Source organism: Diabrotica virgifera, chromosome 1 (assembly GCF_917563875.1).
Source record: "Diabrotica virgifera virgifera chromosome 1, PGI_DIABVI_V3a".
NCBI classification, from domain to species: Eukaryota; Metazoa; Arthropoda; class Insecta; order Coleoptera; family Chrysomelidae; genus Diabrotica; species Diabrotica virgifera.
In genome coordinates, this window is record NC_065443.1 from 77,837,298 (window position 1) to 77,861,732 (window position 24,435).

General features: G+C 31.8%; 1 protein-coding gene across 2 annotated transcripts in view; it reads right to left on the reverse strand.

Annotated features, from left to right (window-relative positions):
- LOC114349380 (uncharacterized) overlaps positions 1–24,435 on the reverse strand; it is a 98,936-nt gene that overhangs the window by 47,765 nt on the left and 26,736 nt on the right. For both annotated transcript variants that reach the window (XM_050657055.1, XM_050657060.1), the window contains exons 3-6: positions 22,085–22,287; positions 11,750–11,931; positions 10,460–10,695; positions 3,199–3,375 (exon numbers count right to left, since the gene is read on the reverse strand). In XM_050657055.1, coding sequence (XP_050513012.1) covers positions 3,199–3,375; positions 10,460–10,695; positions 11,750–11,931; positions 22,085–22,287 — 798 coding nt within the window. The remainder of the gene's footprint in view (positions 1–3,198; positions 3,376–10,459; positions 10,696–11,749; positions 11,932–22,084; positions 22,288–24,435) is intronic.

Genomic DNA, 24,435 nt, shown 5'->3' on the forward strand with positions numbered 1-24,435 from the left:
ACATATATTATACATTTTAAAGTAGAAGACTTTAAAATGATATTGCCAATTGTTCATTCGATTACATGAAATCAACCCCAACTCAAGAATATCCGTCACAAAAAAAATCATAGCATGTAATCTGTCTTTAAAAAGACAACCACGTGAAACGTGACAGTAAAATTCTCGTGTTAGAGATTCCGTACTAAATCACGAGGGAAAACCAGGAAAAAACCTCGTAATACTATCATGACATCTTAAGTATTAGGTCTTACTATTATTATCGTAAGTATTATATTAGAATCTGGTATTAGTTTTGAGAGTAAACTAAAGTAAGACCTCCCGTGACTTACTATGGAATCTCTAACTCGAGAATTTTACTGTCACCGTTGCATGTGGTTGTATTTTTAAAGACAGAACCCATGCTATGATTTTTTTCTGTGACGGATATTCTTGAGTTGGGGTTGATTTCATGTAATCGAATTAACAATTGGCAATATCATTTTAAAGTCTTCTCCTTTAAAATGTATAATATATGTCTGAATTCCCGATATAAATGAGTCTGATTAAATAAATTATTAGAATAATTTTTTACTAAGCAACAACATTTTTGTTTAATTCATTAATATTTTTTGTATTTTGACAACGGCATCCGATTTGGACGTCGAAACGTTAATAAAATACACTTTGCCTTTTCCCGCTTTGGCTAAATTTTGGGATGGGATAGCTTCTTTTTTAAGGCATCGAAAATTTTTAGGAGAATATCCAAGCAGCTCGTGTTTTAGATTGCGTTCATAATCGTCGCTGTTACAATGTGTTGAACAGATACGAGCGTTGTTAACGTTAAAATTGTCTGCACGTTTACGTTTACATAATTGTTTTCACACACATCGCACTTTTTTGTCTTTTGGGAAACTAAAAAACTTGATATTCGTATCGAAACCTTGTGATTGATTGTCCACATTACAACCAAACACGGCACACCTTATTTTTAATAAAAGTTTAACAAATTATAAGTAAAATTCACCTTAAACAAAAAAATAAACACCGTTTACTATACGACAACACTGAATTTAATGCTGTTCTACTCACAGTGTGACGTAGCTACATAGGCCCCGCCCACCGACTCCATGTCATATCTTCAGTTATTGTATCATGGGCAGCTATATGAAACAATTTCTCGACCGTTCGACCTGTTCGTTGTCTAATATTACGAAGACAGAACAGTTGTTTTCTTCCATCCCAGCGTTTTTCTTCGATTTTGCTCTGAATGATCAACCGGAGTAAGCGATATTTAGGTCCTCTCATTATAAGTCCTCTCATTTAGGTTGATCATATTATGATCGAAGTATTGAACTTTTCTCATTTTTATGATGTTGGTCAATTCTCGCTCTTTGTACAGGGTCTCCAGCACACGTTCGTTGGATTTGTGTGATGCGCGTCCTTATCACCTACTTGTTAGTCCATTCTTCATTCATTATGGTGCCAAGGTAGTTGTAGTGTTTCACTCTTTCTACTGGGGTTTGGTTGACAGTAGTTGACAGAGGTGGAGTTAGCTTGGAGAAAACAAACTTCCAAAATAACTATTGAATACAAGAATGCAGCGGAAGAGACTTATTAGAAGATCGACAAAGCGATGAGGGATGATTTCGATGAGGGCTTAAGAAATCTCCTCGGCAGTCGATCCTGGAGTAGATTTACGGATCAGTATCAGTATATTACAGACAGTAATTAATGGAGAGGTTTGCTGATGGAGGCCAGGGATCGAATTGGGCTGTAGAGCCCTAGGATGGAGAATTTATTTTCTGTTATCTTTTTCTTGCTAATTATCACGAGATTTGTCTTCTTTACGTTTATATTAAGTCCGTATTGTTGACTGTGGTACTTACGTGATTTTGTTCATAAGAACTTGGAGGTTTCCTAGGTCCTAGGTTGTCCGCAAATACTATGGTGTCATCTGCACATCTGCTTTATTTCTTTAGCCTGTACCCATTAAGTAGAATCATCATCATCATCATGCTGAACATCAAGTGGCTCGAAAATCCGTTGTGGATCTTGGCCTGCTCACAAAGAAGTCGCCACTCCTGTCGATTCCTGGCAACTTCCCTCCATCTTCTGACCCCTAGAATTTTTAGGTCTTCTTCAACATCATCAATCCATCTTCTTCGTGGTCGTCTTCTACTTCTTGTACCCTCTGGTTTTGAAAATGTTAATCTCTTAGTGTATTCGTGGTCTGACATCCTATCAATGTGTCCAGCCCATCTAAGTCTCTGCACTTTAACGAATTTCACAATATCTGGATCGGTGTATAACTGATACAGTTCAAAGTTGTATCTTCGACGCCATAGCCCATTTTCATTTACTGCCCCAAAAATCTTTCTAAGAATTTTTCTCTCAAAAATACCAAGAAGTCTTTCATCACTTTGAGATAGGGTCCACGTTTAAGCTCCATATATCAAAACCGGTCTTATTAAGGTCTTGTATATATTGAGCTTTACTGCACGTTTTATATTTTTATTTTTTAAATGTTTATGGAGACCGTGAACAGATCTGTTTGCTATTGCTATGCGTCTTTTTATTTCATCGCTTGTCGTGTTTATTGAGTTTACTAGCGATCCAAGATATGTGAATTCCTTGACTTGCTCAAAGGTGTGATTCTTAATTTGAATTCTCTGTTGGATATTTCGGGAGTTTTTAGAAACCAGCATATATTTGGTTTTTTCCTCGTTTACCACAAGTCCTAATTCACTTGCCGCGTCCGCAAGCCTTGTAAAACACTGCACCATGTCTCTCAAACCCATTAAGTAGAATACCCTTTATAATTTCTTACAAATCTTAACTATTAGAGGAGACAAAATAAAGCCCTTCCTCACTTCACGCACGATTTTTAGGTATTCTGTATGTTCACCTTCAATTCTGAGATCTGCGGTTTCATTTCAGTAGAGATTTACAATTATTGCGCATCCAGCAAAACTGGATTCAGGGTGCTCAAGATCGGATGCAACGAAATTATTTACGGCAGTCCTATGTCCAGCAGTAGACTCATCAATGACGATGATTATGTATTTTAACGAAACGACTTTAAATCATTATGTATTACCATTATGACTTCGTATTTGATTGATAAGATGAATAATTCGTCACACTTTGATTGGTATTTGCTTTGTCCTACTTGCCTTGAAAATAAATACATTGTTTACATAATAAGTTATTTAGTACCTGATGTTTTCTCGTACCTCTAGATCGATCTATATCATCTAGAATGAGATACATCATGTCGAGCACAGTCCTTACAGTACTATTGGTCCCATAGTGTGACAAAATCACCTGTTCAGCTGCTGGTACTCTGATTTGCCATGCGGAAGAATGAACCCCGAAACCAACAAGAAAAGTTCCCTAAAAAATTATATTTAATATTATTGTACACAAAATAATTAAATACTACAAAATATTACAAATGTGTTAATACAGCGTTTTATATACATACTTTAATGTCCGACTGGTCTATTATTTGACAAATAATGACATTATTTCGAAGTTTATTAAGTACGATATAACGCCCAAAGGCGTGTTATTGAAAAATAACGCCCTAGGGCCTATTAAATTTAAATAACGAGTAAATACTGTCAAGTTGACAAATAAAACTCGAAGTAAAACTATGGTTACCACAATTACGTATTTCTGATAAATGTACTTACAGTTGAGTCCGCGAGTCTTTACCCGTGCGTCATCACTTAAAGCCTACGAAATAAGTCGGAAATCTATTTCACGCAACAACTGACAGAAAGTGGCTACTGTTCCGATTACGGGTTTTATTATAAAATTTGACGTTATCAAATATATAGAATGTCAAATGTAAGTTTTGCTTCAAAATTTTTGTGCAGAATTGGAGCTACATTTGAAGTAGCTTAATAAATTCTTTTATTATTATTGAATAATAAATAAATAAACAATTTATAAAAAATCCAATAACATATTTTATTTTTGTTATTTTATTCACTTTGACGGAAATCTAAACACAGTCATTTCTTTACTGTGTGAATGACGTTAGTTTTGTATGTTTTAAATTAATTGCCTAAATATAATTATTTACCTTAAAATTTCAAAGCACAATATAAAATTAGTTGTGAAAACAACTGTTTGTGTAATATAAAGAAACTTCAAAACGCAAAAATTCGACAAAAACCGCAAAAAGTTCAACTGACTGACAGCCACAAAATTAAACAAATCAGAAACGTCAAACAAATTGTGCTTAAAATATGAAAACATACCGAATCGTCTTTTTTTGTACCTATCTCTTTTCAATGCACTGAGTCTAGATGGTTCATAAAAATAACATGTGTTGTAACTTAATAACAAACGGCAGCTGGTTTGTCATGAGTTTCATGCATGGAAGAGAATGATGCTAGATAAAAAGTATGTGTTTTATCTCGCCAGGTATTAATGACGCACGGGTAAAGACTCGCGGACTCAACTGTATTTGATTATTTCATTCATAGGAGATTCTGACCAATAGAAAGCTACAGAAATCTAAATTAAACTGATAACTTTTTTGATAATTGCCCGTCGTCAAGCATATTACGTCAGATGCCCTTCGTTGCTACGAAAAAATACATTCAGTGACAATAATGACAAATGTTTTAAAAATTATAAAAGTGATGACTTTCAACCGTCAAATACATATTTATAACAACTGTGTGTTTAATTGTACTAATTTGTACTTACATAAATAAATTACAATAAAATTTTGGTTTTGAACAGTTTTATTCATGAAATAATCGCAACAAATTGCACTCGATCTCTAAAATTAATATAGAATTTTAGAGCTCTTGTGCAATTACTACTGATTATTTCATTCATAGGAGATTCTGACCAATAGAAAGCTACAGAAATTTGAATTAAATCGATAATTATTGATAATTGCCCGTCGTTAAGTATATTACGTCAGATGCCCTTCGTTGCTACGAAAAAATACATTCAGTGACATTAATGACAATTAATGTTTTAAAAATTATAAAAGTGATGACTTTCAATCGTCAAATATTTATAAAAACTTTGTGTTTAATTGTACTAATTTGTACTTGCATAAATAAATTACAATAAAATTTTGGTTTTGAACAGTTTTATTCATGAAATAATCTCAACAAATTGCACTCGAACTCTAAAATTAATATAGAATTTTAGAGCTCTTGTGCAATTACTACTGAAAACTAATTAATTCAAAATACATTCAAATGTTTTGCATATAAAGAATAATTTAGTCGGACATTAAACGTTGAAGGCACCACGGGTATTATAATAGTAACGCTTTCGGTCAACGTATATACCTCTGGCCGAAGGTCCTCGGTCTATACACCATTGACCTCAAGCGTTATTATCAGTAGTAATTGTTTAATTTAATTTAATTTGTTGCGATTATTTCATGAATAAAACTGTTCAAAACCAAAATTTTATTGTAATTTATTTATGTAAGTACAAATTAGTACAATTAAACACAAAGTTTTTATAAATATTTGACGATTGAAAGTCATCACTTTTATAATTTTTAAAACATTAATTGTCATTAATGTCACTGAATGTATTTTTTCGTAGCAACGAAGGGCATCTGACGTAATATACTTAACGACGGGCAATTATCAAAAATTATCAATTTAATTCAGATTTCTGTAGCTTTCTATTGGTCAGAATCTCCTATGAATGAAATAATCCATATAATACCCTTGGTACCTTAATAACTATTTGTATATTTAGAGGTTAGTAACAGAGTGAGATTGCATGGATTTTTGATTATTCATTTGAAGTTTATTATTATACTAATTATTTAGAGTTTAAATTTTGTACCTTAGGTATCGTTAACAATTTTTACAAAAATGCTTTTTCGAAGCTGCCCTCCTTAATCAGAGAGAATATGGAATCAAACTTTGTAGGTTTTTTAAAATACACCTTTGTGGCTTTCGGTTGAATACCAAATTTTTCATTCCTCATTATTTTGTTTTTTGAATATATTTTTAAATATGGGAGTATTTTTACAATAATTGTTTATTATTTGATTATGTTTTAAACCTGTGCGCTTTAATCCATGCTAGCTTTATACGTTTTCCTGTTATTCAATTTGATAATCTTCTCTGAACTCTGGACTTCTCTGATTTTGCACCTCCTTAAGCCGTCTTTAGACTACTGGGTACTCTCAACAATGATTGGGTGTGTGTAAATTTCACCCTTCTCGAGGTGGCCCTGTTGAAACTGAATCCAACGTATCTAAACGATCGGGATTGTCGATAAAATAGCCTCATGTCAAGCAGTGAGACATCGTGGTGAATACTATAAGCCACTAGGGTAACCGTGACGCAAACTGTTCCTTTGGGGCAACAGGTGGCACCCGATCTTAGTTAGGTCTTACCCTCGCAAGCTAAGCTCTGCGAGAGTAGACTGTCTTTCTCTAGCAACTCGTGGGACCCATATCGATAAATAAAAAAAATGGCAAATGGTTTCCAAGGTCAAATTTTAAGGTTTTAATTTCAAAATATATATTTTATTGCTCTTTATTTAATCCGAACGCCGAACGGTCACGAAAATCTAAAAAAATCTCCGAATCTAAAAGGTAAGGGGTAAGGGCCCTTAAAGTATAGAATAATAGCGATGAAAGACGTTGATCTCACGACAGACGCAGAGATTAAGGCTGCAAAGATATCTGGCATCACTAAAGCCAAAATCAGTAAGCTATAGAAACAAGGTTAAGATTACATATTAGCCAAAAGGGATGTAATCAAGGCCAATTTCACTAAGGCTACCGAACGGACAAAATAAATGTCGTCAAAGCCAGTAGAGATCATGAAAAAAATAAAAACAAACTCAGAAGGCCAAAGGTCCAAAAAGATCAATTCGTAGATTTGAATTTCAAAATATATATATATATATATATATATATATATATATATATATATATATATATATATATATATATACATATATATATATATATATATATATCGATAAAAGGTACGTTGTCGCCTCGCGGTGAAAACTATGACGACCTCGCCTCACCCTTTTGTAGTTCTATTTTTCAAAAAATATATGCATATATACAATGAGGGGAACTTTCTAATTAAGAATCTCTAAAGAGGGGAAACGATTTTAAATGTTTTTTTTATATATAAATTTACGATTAAATCCAATGCGCTGTCGCCTCACAACTATATATGACTAAGAATGAAAGCCGGTACGTTGTTGCCTCAGACGGCGTTGCCAAATATTCGAAAATGAATAAAGGATTGAGTGGGTCGAACTTTGGTGCACAGCGAGAGGTAGTATAGGTATTTATTACGGATATAGGTAAAGAAATAGTGGGAATTTGTTCACATGTTCCATTGTTGTTTACATTAAAAATAAAGGATGGTTATTTTTGATATTTTAACCTTCGGATGACCAAGCGGGGGAAATTGTGACCCCAGCGTATGTTTTTCTTTAATAAATTCAAAAGTATTTTCAATTTTTAACTCATTATTTTTTTATTTGACTTTAATATCATTCTAGATATCCTCATATTTTGAAATAAAAAAAAATTCCCTATATTTTACGAATAAAAAATATATTCTGAAGTTGATGTTTAGTAAAATGGCGTCTATTATGTGTAATTACAAGTAGTTTTACGCTAGTGACGTCGACTTTGCAAAGTAACAAGACACTTACTCAACATACACACTACACATGACACTAATACTCATGTTGTGACTGGCTGAAAGACATAAAGTCCATGCAAAAAAAAACTAAAGAAAAAAAACTTTATTTTTTTGTTAATTGTCATTTTTGACCTGGGGTCATTCCCCCCCCCCCCTTGGTCATCCGTGTAACAGAAAAAGGTTGGTCATCGGAAGGTTAAATAAGCTTAAGATATGAACATGGCTTGTTTGGATTATATGTTTAAAAATTTTTTATTAGTAGATATTCCAAAGCTAGTATTTTGCAATAAATTAAGCTAAGCCAAATTATTTTGTGTGAATTATTGCTCTTATACAGTAAAATTATAAAGGCTCTTTACGATATAATTTATTATTTGCAGTAAACATATTATTACCTATCTCACAGAAAAAAGTGTCAACGGTTTATTTAAAAATTTTAATTAAAAACCAGTGAACTAGTATACATAGCTGTAAAAATGTTCCAACAAAACGTATTCTTACAGCAAAGTGTACGAAAATAATCCATAAGGTGGTGAAGGTGGGGTGGTTTTAAGGGCTAAAATGGTTTTCTGAAATTTCTGGCTAAACATTGCATCGTTTAAAAAATTCAACGCAAAAGCTGTGGGCGATAAAAAAATCTACAATTTGTGTAGTGGTCTTTTTATCCTAATCTCAAAAAATTTTGAGAAAAACTCAAAGGTAGGTTTTTAGGTACCTATTTAATTTTTTTCTTCTACAAAAATGATTTCATTATGTTTTGCTTAAATGTCAAACCCTTTAATTGAGGCGTTGGTTAGATGTTTATTATATCTAAGAATAAAAAAAAATTATAAAAATAGCAACAAAAAGTAAAATAAAATATTTCTATATTTTCACTTAAGCATCATATAAAAAACTTACATATGATATAAATATTTTATTTTTATAAGATGTTGAATTTTTGATTTTATAATATTGGAATTCACCTTTTTATCTAGATGGATATACGCCATATTGAATATAATTTGAAAAGTGTTGACACACATGAATAAGGCACATATGAATCTCATATGAATCTCATTCGGAATGTTCCCTTGCTTAGTTTTTTGATGCTTTGAGTAGTTTTTTATTTGCATAGTACTTATCGTCACTGTCCATTTTAAATTATTTACTTGTTTGAGCCAGAACGTTATCTTTTGCAACCAACGCTTTACTTTTTTTAACTTCTTGCATACCTTCAATATTTGGAAAATTAATATTCGTATTTTGAAGATTGCTTTTTTTATTTTCTTCCGCATTTCTAAATCGTGGTGAAAATCTAGTTCTTCAAGCGATTTTCCTTTATATTCTAAAGGAAGAGAATCCCTTTCCATTACTATTAAAAATTTTGACAATTTTACGGTTTGATAAATGTCAGCATGTAATTCATGTCATTCATCATGCATTTTTTCGTCATGCCCCATAAACTTGACAAATTCTTTAGTTTAATTTTTGGACATACTTAAAATTTGTGCTACTGGTGCAATATTTTTGCGTAATTTGTTGCTTGATATAGCTTCAGGGTTTGTTAAATTCATTTTGCTTGTCAATTTACGGATCGAAACATCCCCTTTGTCCCATTTTAGCTTACTGCCTGGAACTGCAAATATATAGTTATTAACGTCGGACGACGTCAGACATGTATTTATGTCTATGTTTTATTAAAGTTTCTATGAAACCTTGCAACATTTTTGGAAGTAAAATAACAACAGCTCAAGAACCTTTACCAGAACACACTGGAATTTTTTGTCCTCTCGTAAGTGCCTTTTCTCCTTCAGTTAAAACATTTTCAAAATCACTGAAGTCCGTTTATCTTTCGTTACTAGTGCTGAATTTTTAAATACTTAACATTACCTATTCGTCTTCTGTTAAAAATAATGGCTAATGCTAGAGCATAGTTAACTAAATTTTTATGTTTCAAAATTATCAATATTGCTCTCAAACGTCTTCTGACACCTCACACCAATTTTAATACTTTCTTCTCAGAATATTTTAATATCACGTACAAGTGGTACTAGCTTTGGCAATTTTTGTTCTTGAATATCTTTGTTAGCGAGAGAAGCAATTTCCAAACTCCAACGATTTGTCAGCAACGTTTTCAAATTATGTATTTATAGCCCTTGGGCAATTCCTGTATTTGTCTTTCTGTTGAACACGTAAAATCAGCTGATCCTTTTAGTATTAAATGGAGGTGTTCATAGCAACATAGTTTTAGATACGTACCCAAGTGCAACGCGATAATACGAGTAGGAGAACTGAAGGTCTTTTTAAAACTATTATATACATATAAAACTAAAGACTAAGTAGTTTCGTGTTGCAACGAAATTGAAAATGGTTATTCATTGTTCTTTATTTAATCCGAACGCCGAACGGTCACCAAAATCTAAAAAAAATCTCTCAATCTAAAAGGTAAGGGCCCATAAAGTATGTCAGAATAATAGCGATGGAAGACGTTAATCTCACGACAGACGCAAAGATTAAGGCTGCAAAGATATCTGGTGTCTCTAAAGCCAAAATCAGTAAGCTGGTGAAACAAGGCTGAGATTACTTATAAGCCGAAAGGGCTATAATCAAGGCCAATTTCACTAAAGCTGCTGAAAGGACAAAAGAGATGTCGTCAAAGCCAGTGAGGCCATGAAAAAACAAAAACAAACTCAGAAGGCCAAAGGTCCAAAATGATCTTTCGTAGATTTGAATTTCAAAATTTATATTTTGTTGTTCTTTGGTTTACTCTATTAACATACATATATAACATACGTATAAAAAACTTTTTAATAATTTACCGTTTGTGTTGCTTGGTGATACAGCAAACAATCTGAATGGCCCAAAGAAATTCTTGAAGGAAAATCTGTCGATGACGGCCAAGAATCAATCCCGACAGCAACAAGAATTGTGACGTCTATTGTTATGTTTGATAAAGCTGGTGATAAGAACTCTATTTTTAATCTAATGCCACTCGGCTCATCTACTATGGCGAGTCTAAAGTCTCTTGGATCTGGAAATCTTGGAATATTTCCTCCTGCAATTATTATTTATTTATTATTTAGCATATATGGGATTTCGACAAAATTTATAAGATTACAATAAATAATAAATAAGTTAAATTAAAATTGGCTGTATATAAAAATACTTAATGATATCCAATTTATTGGCAAAAATCTAGATTGTTTACGTAGTTAATTGACTCGGCCGTCGCAAACAGGAAATCTTAGGAACTGCCCTCGCAGCTCGTAGGATCGCTGGTGGTACTCCTCCGTTATGTGCTTGATAGATTGCACCTCGCCGCAGCTGCATAACGGTGATAGCTGCATACCCCATCTGTGCAACATAGACGCACATTGACCATGTTGAGTTCTGATGCGGGTTAGTGTGCACTAGGTCCTACGTGGTAGGTTTAATACAGGACTGTCTCTATTATGCAAGGTATAATTGAATTTGGTTGAGCTTTCGATCATTCATGAATCCATTTGGTAATCATGTTGAACTCGGTGGCTTCGGCCGATTCTGCTGTTTGTATGGGAGATTTTCTCGAGCGCAGTCGACTTTTGGTTGTATCTTCTATATTATGAATCGGCAGCGTCGTGTTGTTAAGGATCATTTTATATTCTTTGGTTAGCAGATTAAGTCGGCGAAGGTGTGGTGGTGGAATGTCGCTCAGCACTGGTAGCCAACGGATTGGTGTAGATTTGATGACTCTATTAATAATTATCATGGTATTATTTAGCTGAACATCTTTTGAACGTGAGCACGGTTGATTCATATTGGTGCGCAATATTCAGCTACAGAATAAACAAGAGCTAAGCCGGAAGACTTGAGTGCGGATGCCGATGTCCCTATGCTGTGCCTATTGTTCTGAATGATGTTATTTCTAGTTTTTAGCTTCCCAGCAACTGTATTTAAATGTAATAAAAAATAGTTAAAAAGTTAAATCCCTGTATTAAAATGTTTTACTGGTTCAAATATTAATTTTTTTTTTGTCATTGTGATTTTCAGATCCATCCATTTCAGATCAAAAGTGTTTTTTGAATTGATAGGTAAGTACTATTGATACTGCATATAGGTGTAAAACTTACCTGGACCGTAGTAAACATGTTTATCTGGGGGCACTTTTAAAATACTGTAAAGACTATAACTGTCAACTACTTTTCCTGGTATTCCACAAAGGACGGATTCATCAACATGCAATGGAGTACTTGGAACTTCTTTAGACGCTGCTATGGCAAGTAACTCCACTAGACGAGCTTGTACTTTATCTCTGAAATTGAATAGATATTATATAATTTAATTGAAAATCCTTTATAAAAGGTATATCATTTGTCAAAATCTTTTAAAGTTTGATGTAGATCCCCGACATCGAAATCACAGAACGTTTTCAATCTAAAAAATTCGTCATCAGTGCTAGTAGAGGTTAATTACATGCTGAGTTGCTGAGCCACTAAAAATACTTAGGTATAAACCCTTTAAATGTTTTAAAAATATGTTAAATTTACATTATGTATAATTCCAAGCTATAGATAAATTTATCCTAGATATGGCCCTTAGGCATGGCATGACTCCCCACTCGACAAGTGGGTTGCTGATCTGAAAATTCTGTCCTTACATTACGGACGATGGCTGGCAAAGTTGTAAAGTTAACTTCGACAAGGCAACTTCAGGAGGACCAACTTCCTGTGAGGAGATCAACAGGTAATAAACAAACAGAAGGTACGTGCAAGTGTAAGTAATCTAGAGTTAAATACTTCTATTACTTATAGTTCTAACCTTCACCATCATCATCATCATGGCATCTACATCTACACTCCTAGTGGAGTGAGTGGAAGAGTGGAGGACTGCCGCCCTCTTTGGGCTCTTCCGATTCATTTATCGCGGTGAATCGGTCCGCATTAACATTTTGGTTTTACAATTAGTTGTGTGACTTGGCATCTTCTACAATTTTTCTCCATTCATTCCTGTTTTTGTTTGTGGTTACCCATTCTCTAACTCCTATTTTCTTAAGATCCTCGATTATCTGGTTCTCCCATCTGGTTTCTGGTCTTCTGCGTGGTCTGCCTGATACAGGTCGCCATTTGATAATTTTCTTGATAACGACTTCTGGATTTCTCCTTTCTATATGTCTCATCCATCTGAGTTTTTGTGCCTTAATAAATCCGACGATGTCTTCCCCTTTCAAAAGTTCTCTTACTTCGTAATTCATGTTACTTCGAGTTTGCTAAACTTATTTTTACCTAAGTTTGGTGTGCCTCCGAATTATTTTTCTCTCTAGAATCCTCAATTTTTCTTCGTCTTTCTATGTCAGACACATTACTTCCGAACCATATGTGATTACTGTACTAACCAGTTCGAACCTTAGGCTCATTAAAACTGACCTTCTTCCATCATAACGTATTGGTAGAAGTAGTCAGTAAACACAAATGATTTTGACGCCTCTACAAGTCTACAATTTGGTCAATTTGGATACTGCATATACGACTACTCTCATTCCCGTCTGTTCTCAAATAGTAAACCTCCAAAAGTTAAAACCGGTAAGACACTTAGAGAATATAGTGACTGCTAATTTTCTAAATGATGGCTCCAAATATTGTTTCAAACACACTCTTACATTATGGTAGGGGATCCCAAGCGGGGATTTTGTGCGTTATTCGAGCCATCAGAAAATTATATGGAAAGAAACCTTGTACCATGTAAATGTACTCCTACCATATATGGACTCTTAATACAGAGGCGGGCGTTGCGGCAGTCCGTAAAAAAAATCTATCATTATAAAACTTTAAAACGTCAGATTAAGACAAGGTAAGTTAAGTATATGAATAATGGTGTTATTTCAAAAGTCTGACGATTTGAAAGGAGCGTAAGGAAATGGTCGAATCTCAAAGTTTCACAAAAAAAACGAATATTTTGCGAAATTAATACTAAATCGAAAAACTGAAAAATACGTGTACAATATTTTTCAAAAATCTATCGAATAATACCAAACACGACCCCCAACGGAGGAGGGTGAGCGATAATTTTAAATTTTAAATAGAAACCCCGCGATGTTTCGCGAAATGATCATCAGATCTAAAAACTGAAAAATACATGTTTGGTTACTTCAAAAGTAAAAATATGTTACATAAAGTATGTTACCAAAGTCGTGTTCGTTTTTTGGAGTTCGTCCCAAAGAATTATTAATTTTGGCAGTGTTTTGGTACATTCCGGCCTTGTTTCCACGTGCAGAGTGTTATCAATAGTTTCTGTTTTGTGGTACTTTGTGGAAAACTAGAAGACAGCTTTGTTTTACAGAAAATGTCAGGTAACGGGGGCGGTCCTGGCCCGCCCTCGGTTAATTTAAATAATAATAATCAAATGAATAATAATGATAGTCAAATTAATGTTTCTTCAATGGATACAGTATCCTCAAATTTCGAAAAATATGACTTTGATAATAAATATCAACCGACGGATGCAGGTCCTTATCAGGTATTTTTGGAACATACCGATAAGAATCTTGGTCGTCTTTTTCCTGTCAGAATTGGCTTTTATTTACAACAAGTAATTGAATTTAGAAATGATGTTATTGATATTCATTCTGTAGGTTTAAAACGTGTTAAGGTAATTTTTAGAACATACAAAATCGCTAATTTATTAATTAATCACGAAATATTAACAAAAAATAAGTTGATGGCTTATATTCCAAAAATTTTCACGCATAAACGAGGCATAATACGCGGCGTTGATACCTTTTTTACTGAAGAATACTTGAAAAAAGCAATTAATTCCATAGTTCCAGTGGCGGAAGTGAGAAGAATGAAACGAAAAATTATAAACGCTGAAACCAAAAAAGAAGAATTTGTCAATAGACAATTGGTAGTAATAAATTTTAAAGGTAATAAAATTCCGTCCTTTATTAATATAAATATGGTTAATTTTCCTGTAGAACCATACATCCATCCCGTTGTTCAATGTGTAAAATGTTTACGTTACGGTCACAATATCGTTCAATGTAAAGGCAAATCACGTTGTTCTCGATGTGCAAATGAGCATTCTTCCGCTGAATGTAATTCCGAGTTGCAAATGTGCGTTCGCTGTAAATCTTCTGATCATCCTTCAATTTCAAGAGACTGCCCAATGTATAAAAAACAACAAGACATAAAAAAGTAATGGCTTTCGAAAATAAAAGTTTTAAGGATGCTGAATTATCGATTAACAATCCAGCTTATGCCAAAATTAATACCAACAATAGGTTTGATATATTAAATAATCTTGAAAACTTTCCCGATTTAGCACCAGCAAACAAAACAATTTATTATGCTCCTTTAAATAAACCAAAATCAAATTCAACCGCATTAGAATCAAAAACAATTAAAAGGCGAAGAACTGAGACTTCTTCTCAGACTCCAAGCACTAGTAATTCAGATTTAGAAAATTTCCATCAAAAAAGACAAATTTCTCTTCCCCCATATACACCCGCTCCACAACAGAATAATTTCATGTTTTGTCGAGATAAACTTATCTGACATATATATTCATTAATTACAAATATAATTAATAATCAAGGAAAATTTGAATTAAATAAGATCAGGGACAATATCATTACAATATTCGATAATAATGAAGATAATTTAGAATCCATTCTCACAGATAGTGAAAATGGCTATTAAAAATATTACATAAAAACTAACCATATTACAATGGAATTGTAGATCCATTTATAGTAACAAAGGCAGTCTTATGCATCATATTAACAACTACCATACAGATATAATAGTTCTATCAGAAATATGGCTCACATCCGGTCATCATTTTAGACTTAAAGGATATAACTTTATCAATAAATGTCGTGAAGATGGTTACGGTGGCGTAGGTATTTTCATCAGACAGGGAATAGATTACCAAGAATCCGAAATTAATAATAATTTCGATGACAGTATAGAAGCATGCGCAGTTTTTTTGAACAAAATTAATCTCTCATTAGTATCAATCTATAGATCATCAGATGTTAGAATAGAAATAAATGACTGGATCAACCTATTCCTTCAGTTTAATATTGCAAAAACTATTTTTCTGGGAGATTTTAATGCTCACCACGGCATGTGGGGGCCAATTGCAGACGACAGAAATGGTAGAATATTAGTGGAGGACATGGATTATTGTGAAATAATTACATTAAATGACGGAACACCAACAAAAATATCCCCAACTAGTAATCATTCAGCCGTTGACTGAACTCTAACATCTCCCTTCTTAGCCGACCGTATAGCTTGGTCAGTAGATTCAGATTCATTAGGTTCAGATCACTACCCAATCAATATAAAAATTCAAATCAATCCCTCCTCCTTTGTCATCAACCCATCAACAAAATGGAATGACTCTCGTGCTGACTGGTCTGTTTTTGGAAATATTTTTGAATTAGAAATTAGTGAGCTCAATAATTTAGATAGGAATTCAAATTATGTAGACAAAATCGAATTTTTCCTCAATGCAATCACAATCGCAGCATCGAAATCTATGCCTATTAAGAAATCTTTCACACCTTCTGTACCAAGACCTTATTGGTGGGATGAGGAATGTTCTGCGATTCTTAAAAAACGAAAAGAAGCTCTCAGCGAGTTTAAAAAACAAGGTAATTTTATCAATTATCTACAATATCAAAACATTTCTGCTAATGTCAAACGTACGTTTAAACTTAAACAAAAAAACAGTTGGAAAATGTTTTTGAATAAACTAAATAAAAAAACTCCTCTGACTGAGATATGGAACACTGTAAGATCTATTTGCAATAAACACCATCAAAAAAGAAAACCACAATTAGACGAAAGCCTTATTCAAAAAGTTCTTGATACATTGGCTCCTTCATCTGCTGCAGGTCCAATTTTTAACGACAACATTAATCAATTTCACTTCCATCAAGACTTAGACACCCTTTCAAAAAATTTTAGCTTTTCGGAATTAGAATTAGCCTTAAAAAAATCAAAAAATACTGCACCTGGACTTGACGGGTTCACTTATACGATAATAAATAAATTGCCTGAAAGTGGTAAACTTTTTCTATTAGAAATTTTTAATGATTGGTGGTTGAAACAAAAGTATTCAGATAGTCTTAAAAATATAATTGTGTGTCTTCTAGCGAAACCTAAGAAACCACCTGACTTACCTTCGTCCTACCGACCTATTTCATTTTTATCGTGTATTACAAAAACTTTCGAAAGGCTTATAAAATTTAGACTCGAACATTTTGTCGAAAACAGATCAATTTTACCAAAAAATCAGTATGGATTTCGTAGAAGTATAGGTACAATTGATGCAATCTCCCATTTAGTTACAGATGCTCAATTGTGTCTATCAAAAAATAATTACATGTTGTGTCTTTTTGTGGACCTTAAAGGGGCTTATGATGTGGTAAATTTGGAAATATTATATTCAAAAATGGTAACGTTTGGTATCAATAAAAGAGTCTCTATAAATATTTTAAATTTGTTTGCTAATAGAAAAATATTTTTGCGAGATAGTCATAACGTTTTACATGGTCCAAGAGTACTTTACAACGGGCTTCCACAAGGCTCTATTTTAAGTCCCCTTTTGTTTAACTTATACACTGCAGACTTGCATGATTTAATGAGCGATCACATACAAATTATTCAATACGCGGACGATTTATGCATTTATGCCACCCATAATGCCTACGATCGCTGCATGATAGGCTTAAGACGTACTTTTGACAGGTTACAAAACTGGTTCGACGATATGGGTTTTAGTGTTTCACCAGAAAAGACAGCTGTGATGTGTTTCACAAGGCACAGATATCAGTTAGTCGATAATTTCTCTATAGGTAAATACACTATTCCTATCGTAAAAGAATATAAATATTTAGGTATAATTATAGATAGTAAACTTCTATGGACCAGTCACATTAAATATGTCAAACAAAGATGTGAAAAGGGAATTAATCTTCTGCGCTTCCTCTCCAAACAGAGCTGGGGCGCGGATCAACAAATTTCCTTAATGTTCTACAAGTCTTATATTCGCTCGATTTTGGATTATGGGTGTACTCTCTATGGTTCTACCTCCAATACGAACCAACTTACTCTTGATCGAATACAATATAGAGTTCTGAAAATATGTTTGGGAGCCATGGCATCTTCACCAAATCATGCCATTCTGGCAGAGTCTCAAGAACTTCCTCTTAGTTTTCGAAGACAGTTTTTAGCAAATAAAAGTCTATTAAAATATGGATGTTACAACAGTGATTTGATCGCAAAAATAACTTTCTTGTAATTGAGAATTTGACAAATCATTATTGGAAAAAGAAAAACTCTCCTCCTTTGGCAGATGCATTTATTGATACAAACTTATTTCAAAATGATATTGTTAAACTTAATAAAATACCATTGTATGCACACAGTTTCGATTCTATAATTGACAAACCTATCACCATATTCCCTCGGTATTCAGATTGTAATATCTTAAACCAAGCCATGATAAAATCCATTGTGAATGGTCTCGGGTCGAACTTAACTAAAATATATACAGATGGGTCAAAAACGGAGCTAAATACAGGTTCGGCATTTTTTGTTTCAAACATAAATCATATTGAAAAGTACAGAATCTCAAATTATTGTTCCATTTTTACCGCCGAGTCCTTTGCTATTGAAAAGGCACTAAAATGGTGTGCAACTCAAACATGCACGAATGTGGCAATAATTTCAGACTCAAAATCAGCATTACAAGCTATTAGCGGTCACCCAATAAACCAATTCCGAAATGCCTTAATTTTGAACATTAAAAAATTAATTATGGATCTTAAACAAAATAATGTAACTGTTTCGTTTATTTGGACGAAAGGACATTGCGGAGTCGAAGGTAATGAAATTGCGGATATAGCCGCAAAAAGTAGTCACAGTTGCCACCATATTGACAAAGTATTTAATTTAAAAGATTTGAATAATGCTCTCAAACCTAATATCACAAGGAAATGGGAAACTGCTTACAAAAGCATTGCAAGTAAATCTACAAACCATTATTTCAGAATTCACCCTACACTTCCAAAAAAACATTCCTCATTTCACCTTTAATTATAATAGAGCACACATGTTAGTATTGACTCGTTTAAAATTGAACCATGCTCGCTTTCCATCTCACTTATATAAAATTGGAATACTTAACTCCCCTGTCTGTAGTTGTGACAATATATCCATTGGTGATCTAAATCATATATTTCTAGAATGTTCTCTGAACTCTCAATCTTCTTCAATTCTGTATCAAGAACTAATTCATCACGAGTGTCCATTGCCACTAAATATTACAGCTCTCCTTTCTTCCTCAGATAAAGCGGTACTAGATTCCATCATTACCTAATTTTATCAGAAATTCAAAAATAGCGATATAGTTAAGAAATAGACAATATGAAATCATTTAATGTAATTAAGAATTTACATGTTTTGTGGCAAATAGATTTTGTCTGATGCCAGGATCTCACACACACACAAAGTATGTTACACAAAATTTATTAATAAATTACGTTAATGTCTCTTAGGGGAGTGCAATTAGAACGAAAATATGCATTGTTTCGGAAAAACTCAAACAAGCTTATATTTTCCTAAAACTTTTTAGTTAGTTTATATACTTGTTAAAGTAAAAATTGTTTATTAATTGTTTAAACAATAACAATTGTTTTAATTACGTATTTTTTATGGGAAATAAGCCACAATTTTATTAAAAGATGAATTTATTAACGTTTCGAAGCCCAAATCGGGTTTCGTTGTCAAAATACAAAATACTATTGATTATTTTGTATTAAAACACAAAATCAATAGTATTTTGTATTTTGACAACGAAACCCGATTTGGGCTTCGAAACGTTAATAAATTCATCTTTTAATAAAATTGTGGCTTATTTCCCATAAAAAATACGTAATTATAAAAATGCCACAAGGAAATAGCTTCAGAACAACATTAACAATTGTTTTGTATAAATAATTATAAAAATATCGTTAAATTCATCATTTTACTTTGATCAAATATGTTTCTATTTTGTTTTTGATTATGCTGAATCCAAATATGGCATTGCCAATTTGAAAATTCTTATACAGAAGCTCTTATACAGTATGTCTGCGTAGCTAGGAACCACATGGAAAACTTTTTTATTATCAATTTTACGAAAAAAGTTATTCTTCATAAAATGCTCTGAATAGTCAAAAATCTAAAACTCCATCATCAGATATCAAATTTTATCAATTTTATACGAGTTATGTCAGAAATATGAATTTCGTTAAAGAATAAAGTTCTTTATATTCAAGAATATCAAAAAATTATATTATGAAAAGTTGTTTGAAATTAAAAACTATGTTTAAATATACAATTACATCATTCTCATCGAAAAAAAAAATTTCAATTTTTTCTCAAATTACGGATACTCATCATTTTATTACAATTATGATAACTATTTTATTATCACTTTTACGAAAAAAGGTTATTCTTTATAAAATGCTTTCCCTGGTCTAAAATATAGGATACATCCATCAGATATCAAACTTTTTTAATTTTATACGAGGTATGTAAAAAATATGAATTTTTCTTAAGAGTTAAGTGCCTTTATTATTCACAATATTTTAATTAGAAGGATGTAATTGAACACTAAAACAAATTTTTTAATTCCAAACAACTTTTCTTAATAACAATTTTCGATATTGTGAAATATAAAGGTACTTTACTCTTGAGTATTTTTTGACATACCTCGTATAAAGTTAATTAAATTTGATATTTGATGATTGCATCTTAGATTATATACGATGCAGAGTATTTTATAAAGAATAACTTTTTTTCGTAAAACTGATAATAAAAAAGTTATCAATAGGTTCCAAGTTACGCAGACATACTGTATAAGAGCTAAAAAAAATTTTTTTGCTGAACATTTATTATTGTTGAAGCTTATTATTAAATGTATTTTAGATAAGTTTTACAGAAAAAAGTTTTGATCACTTTGTATAAACATTTTTTAGCTGGTATTCTTTAATAATTTTCGGTTTTTGTATTACATTTTTCTTATCTTTCTTAATTTTCTCAAAAAGAAATAGTATATTTTATTTCTAAAGTAAAATAATTTAGTGCATTTTAAAGATTACATCCTAATATTTAAAAAAGCACTTGTAAAACTGTAATAGATCTGTTCAAACTTGAGTAATACCGTCTTAAAGTTGTGGTAATTCTATAAAACTACGAAGATTGCAAAAATTACATTTTTTGAGACGTCATATCATTTGAATTAAATTTTTGAGATTTTTTTTAATCAAACATCATTTAGTAAGATGCTTGAAAGGTAAGTTGTTGAAAATTTAGAGTTTTGTAAGGAAAATTGTATTAGTTACAAATTTTTAAATCATGTTTAAACAAAATTCATGTAAGGCTCACTTTCCGCCCACACCGTACTTATGCACCGCCCATACATTTTATTTCTTTTTATTATAACCATAAGATAGCTTAATTATTCTTCTTTCACGTTCAATTTGTAAAATTTCATTTGATCCATTAGTTAAAGAATTTCATTAAAATAACTCAACCGTGCACTTTGCCGTACACTAGTTTACAGTGCGCCAATGTTTGTGAGAAGCGTGACGTTAGCGTTATAAATAAAAAATTATAGAAGATACAGATTTAATATTAGACAAATTTTTAAATAAGGTTTTTTTGTAAAATTTTCTGAATTTTTTAATGGTCAAGTCAGTTTCTTTCTAAAATTTATATTTTCAGTAGTAATTGCACAAGAGCTCTAAAATTATTGAATTTTTCCCGAGTGTCACTTTGGCAGTTTTAATTTCACGAGCCAAAGGCGAGTGAAATTATGTCAAAGTGTCACGAGGGCAAAAATTCTATATTAATTTTAGAGTTCGAGTGCAATTTGTTGCGATTATTTCATGAATAAAACTGTTCAAACCCAACATTTTATTGTAATTTATATATGTAAGTACCAATTAGTGAAATTAAACACACAGTTGTTATAAATATGTATTTGACGGTTGAAAGTCATCACTTTTATAATTTTTAAAACATTTGTCATTAATGTCACTGAATGTATTTTTTCGTAGCAACGAAGGGCATCTGACGTAATATGCTTAACGACGGGAGATTATCAAAAATTATCACCTTAATTTGCATGTCTGTAGCTTTCTATTGGTCAGAATCTCCTATGAATGAAATAATCGGAGTTATTTAAAAAACATATAATTTCGTAGTTCATTTGTTTAATGAAAACTGAAGCACCCACTTCTCGAGTAGAAGTTTTTGATATGTTGTTTATTAAACATTTCTTAATGAAATTACAAAAAGTTCTATCTTGTTTGATTTTTTCCGAAGTGAAAATCTATATGCACTCCCCTATCTAATAACCTTAGGTTAGATAATATGACTTTAATCTCCACATAAAAAACTATGTTTTACCTTCTTAGATATCCCTGAGAATTTGTAAAATCACCCCATATCTTAAAAGTGGATGTGTGTAGCTTAATCCTTGCATATCCAGCTGGGTAGTCTGACTCTGATTCTGTTATAGAGTATTTTGGATTGTTGTCTGCTTCATATAAAGTTGGTAACGATAAGGTATCCAATCTTATAATATAGTCCAATTTATTTGACAGATGGTTCTAAAAATATAAAATATTTTTTTTGTTTTTAAGTGCTTAGGCGTAAATGCTTATAAACAATAATTGCGCTATGAATTAAAAAAAATTTAATTAAATAAAAAAAAAACTTTTTTTGTAAAGATGTGATTTTTCATAACCTTTCAGGTGATGTGTTTCGTTTTTCTTTAAAGGTAAAAACGGTGCATGTAATTAATTGTTTATGATGCAAAAAAGGGTAGTTCATTGTGTTTCAATTATTTGTAAGTAAACAGTTAAACATTAATATAGGTTTTAAAAACATGAAAATCTGTAACCTTGGAAAGAGAATGAGATCAAAAAATCCTGCTAAGTATTGACAAAACATCTACAGAACAGAGCCATTTAAAAATGGGATAAACAAATATAGCCTAATAAAATAAAAAAAAGTCAATATGTAAATTCGTACAGGTTAAAACAAATTTTATATCAAAGTTTAGGTGGGTACAAAAGTTATTTTCAAGAAAGTATCCAAATCATGCAAGGGGATCATTGTTTAAATAATTAAAAAGGGGTCATTTTTGCAAAAAAAATACTTTTTTAACTGCTGAGGTCATTCAGTTACTAATGAAGGTCTATAGGATTTTTTCCGCAAAGTTGAAGGGTAAATTTTTCACATAAGACTTACTAAATTAAATTTAACCCCCTATTTATTTAAATATTTATACATAAAACTTTAAAAACAAATTTGCAAAAAATTATTTTTAGCGTTTTAAATAAGCAATATAAAATATCTTATTTTACAGACTAAGTTGCGCTATGTTACCAGTATTAAGGAAAAAAAATTGGTCGAAAAATATTTAATATTTTTTGAGATATTGAATTTGTTTATTAAATGTTACTATATTTTCAATTGCAAAAACGCGGTTGTTACCAAAGAAATATTCACCTGCTTAAGATCTCATTATTTTTATTTTTATGTATATTTTCGATAAATGTATTGGTAAATTAAAATTTCAGTTAAACTCCCCACTAAAATGGCATTTGAAAATTATTCAAATTTGTTTATAATTTGTTTTTTTAATAACGTCGCGGGGATTAAGTATTTTGAAATGCCGTTTCCATAATTGGGTTCCTGGGAATTTTTTACTAATTAACAAAATTTTTTGGTTATTTTTCTTCTTCTTTTTTTTTCTTTGAGTTATATTACTACGGGCCCTTTTAGGGTTAAATTTTATTAAGAATGTCGAATCTCTGAGTTGTAGATTCTAGACCTAAAAATATTAAGATTTAACTAAAATCTCTTAAATAAAATGTGGCTACTTACTGAGTTACAGGGTGTTTTATTTAAAAATTTAAAAATTATTGTTACCAAATACTTTAAAACTATTTGACGTATCGTTATCATACTTGGCAGAAAGTGTGGCTATTATACACCCTATTAAATTGTGATTAATAAACGTTTCTAGCTAGTGCCAAAGGCGTACGACAGGGGATAGAGAATGATTGACCCTTCCCAAATTCTACGCCACTGAGTGAATTACTATTGTAGCGAAATTTTTCGATTCTCCAATACTTTGTATGTAAATAACTTTATTGGTATCGATAAAGTCATCAGTTTGAGAGATATTGGAAATTTAAAATGAATGAATGAATGAATCAAAATAACTATGCCGTTTTATTTTTAACGACCAATATCTCGAAAACTAATGACTTAATCGTTACCAGTAAAGAGTATATTATTCACATAGAAAGTATTGGAGAATCGAACAATTTCGCTAAAATAGTAATTCCCTCAGTGGCGTAGAATTTGGGAAGGGTCAACCATTAACTGGCCCCTGTCGTACGCCTCTGGTGGTAGCTAGAAACTTTTATTTATCACAATTTAGTAGACTGTATAGTACCCACACTTTCTGCCAAGTATGATAAGGATATGTCAAATAGTTTGAAAGTACTTGGTAAAAATAATTTTTAAATTTGTAAATAAAACACCCTGTAACTCAGTAAGTAGCCACATTTTATTTAAGTGATTTTAGACCAATCATATTGATAAAAATAATAAACTTAAAGATAAAACCCATAACTAAATTAAAATTCATGGTGACGTTTCAATTATTACTTTAATCATCGTCAGAATAATAAGCTTCTTGAGCGGATGCTTTTAAATAATTTTAAAGGAACAAACATAATTAA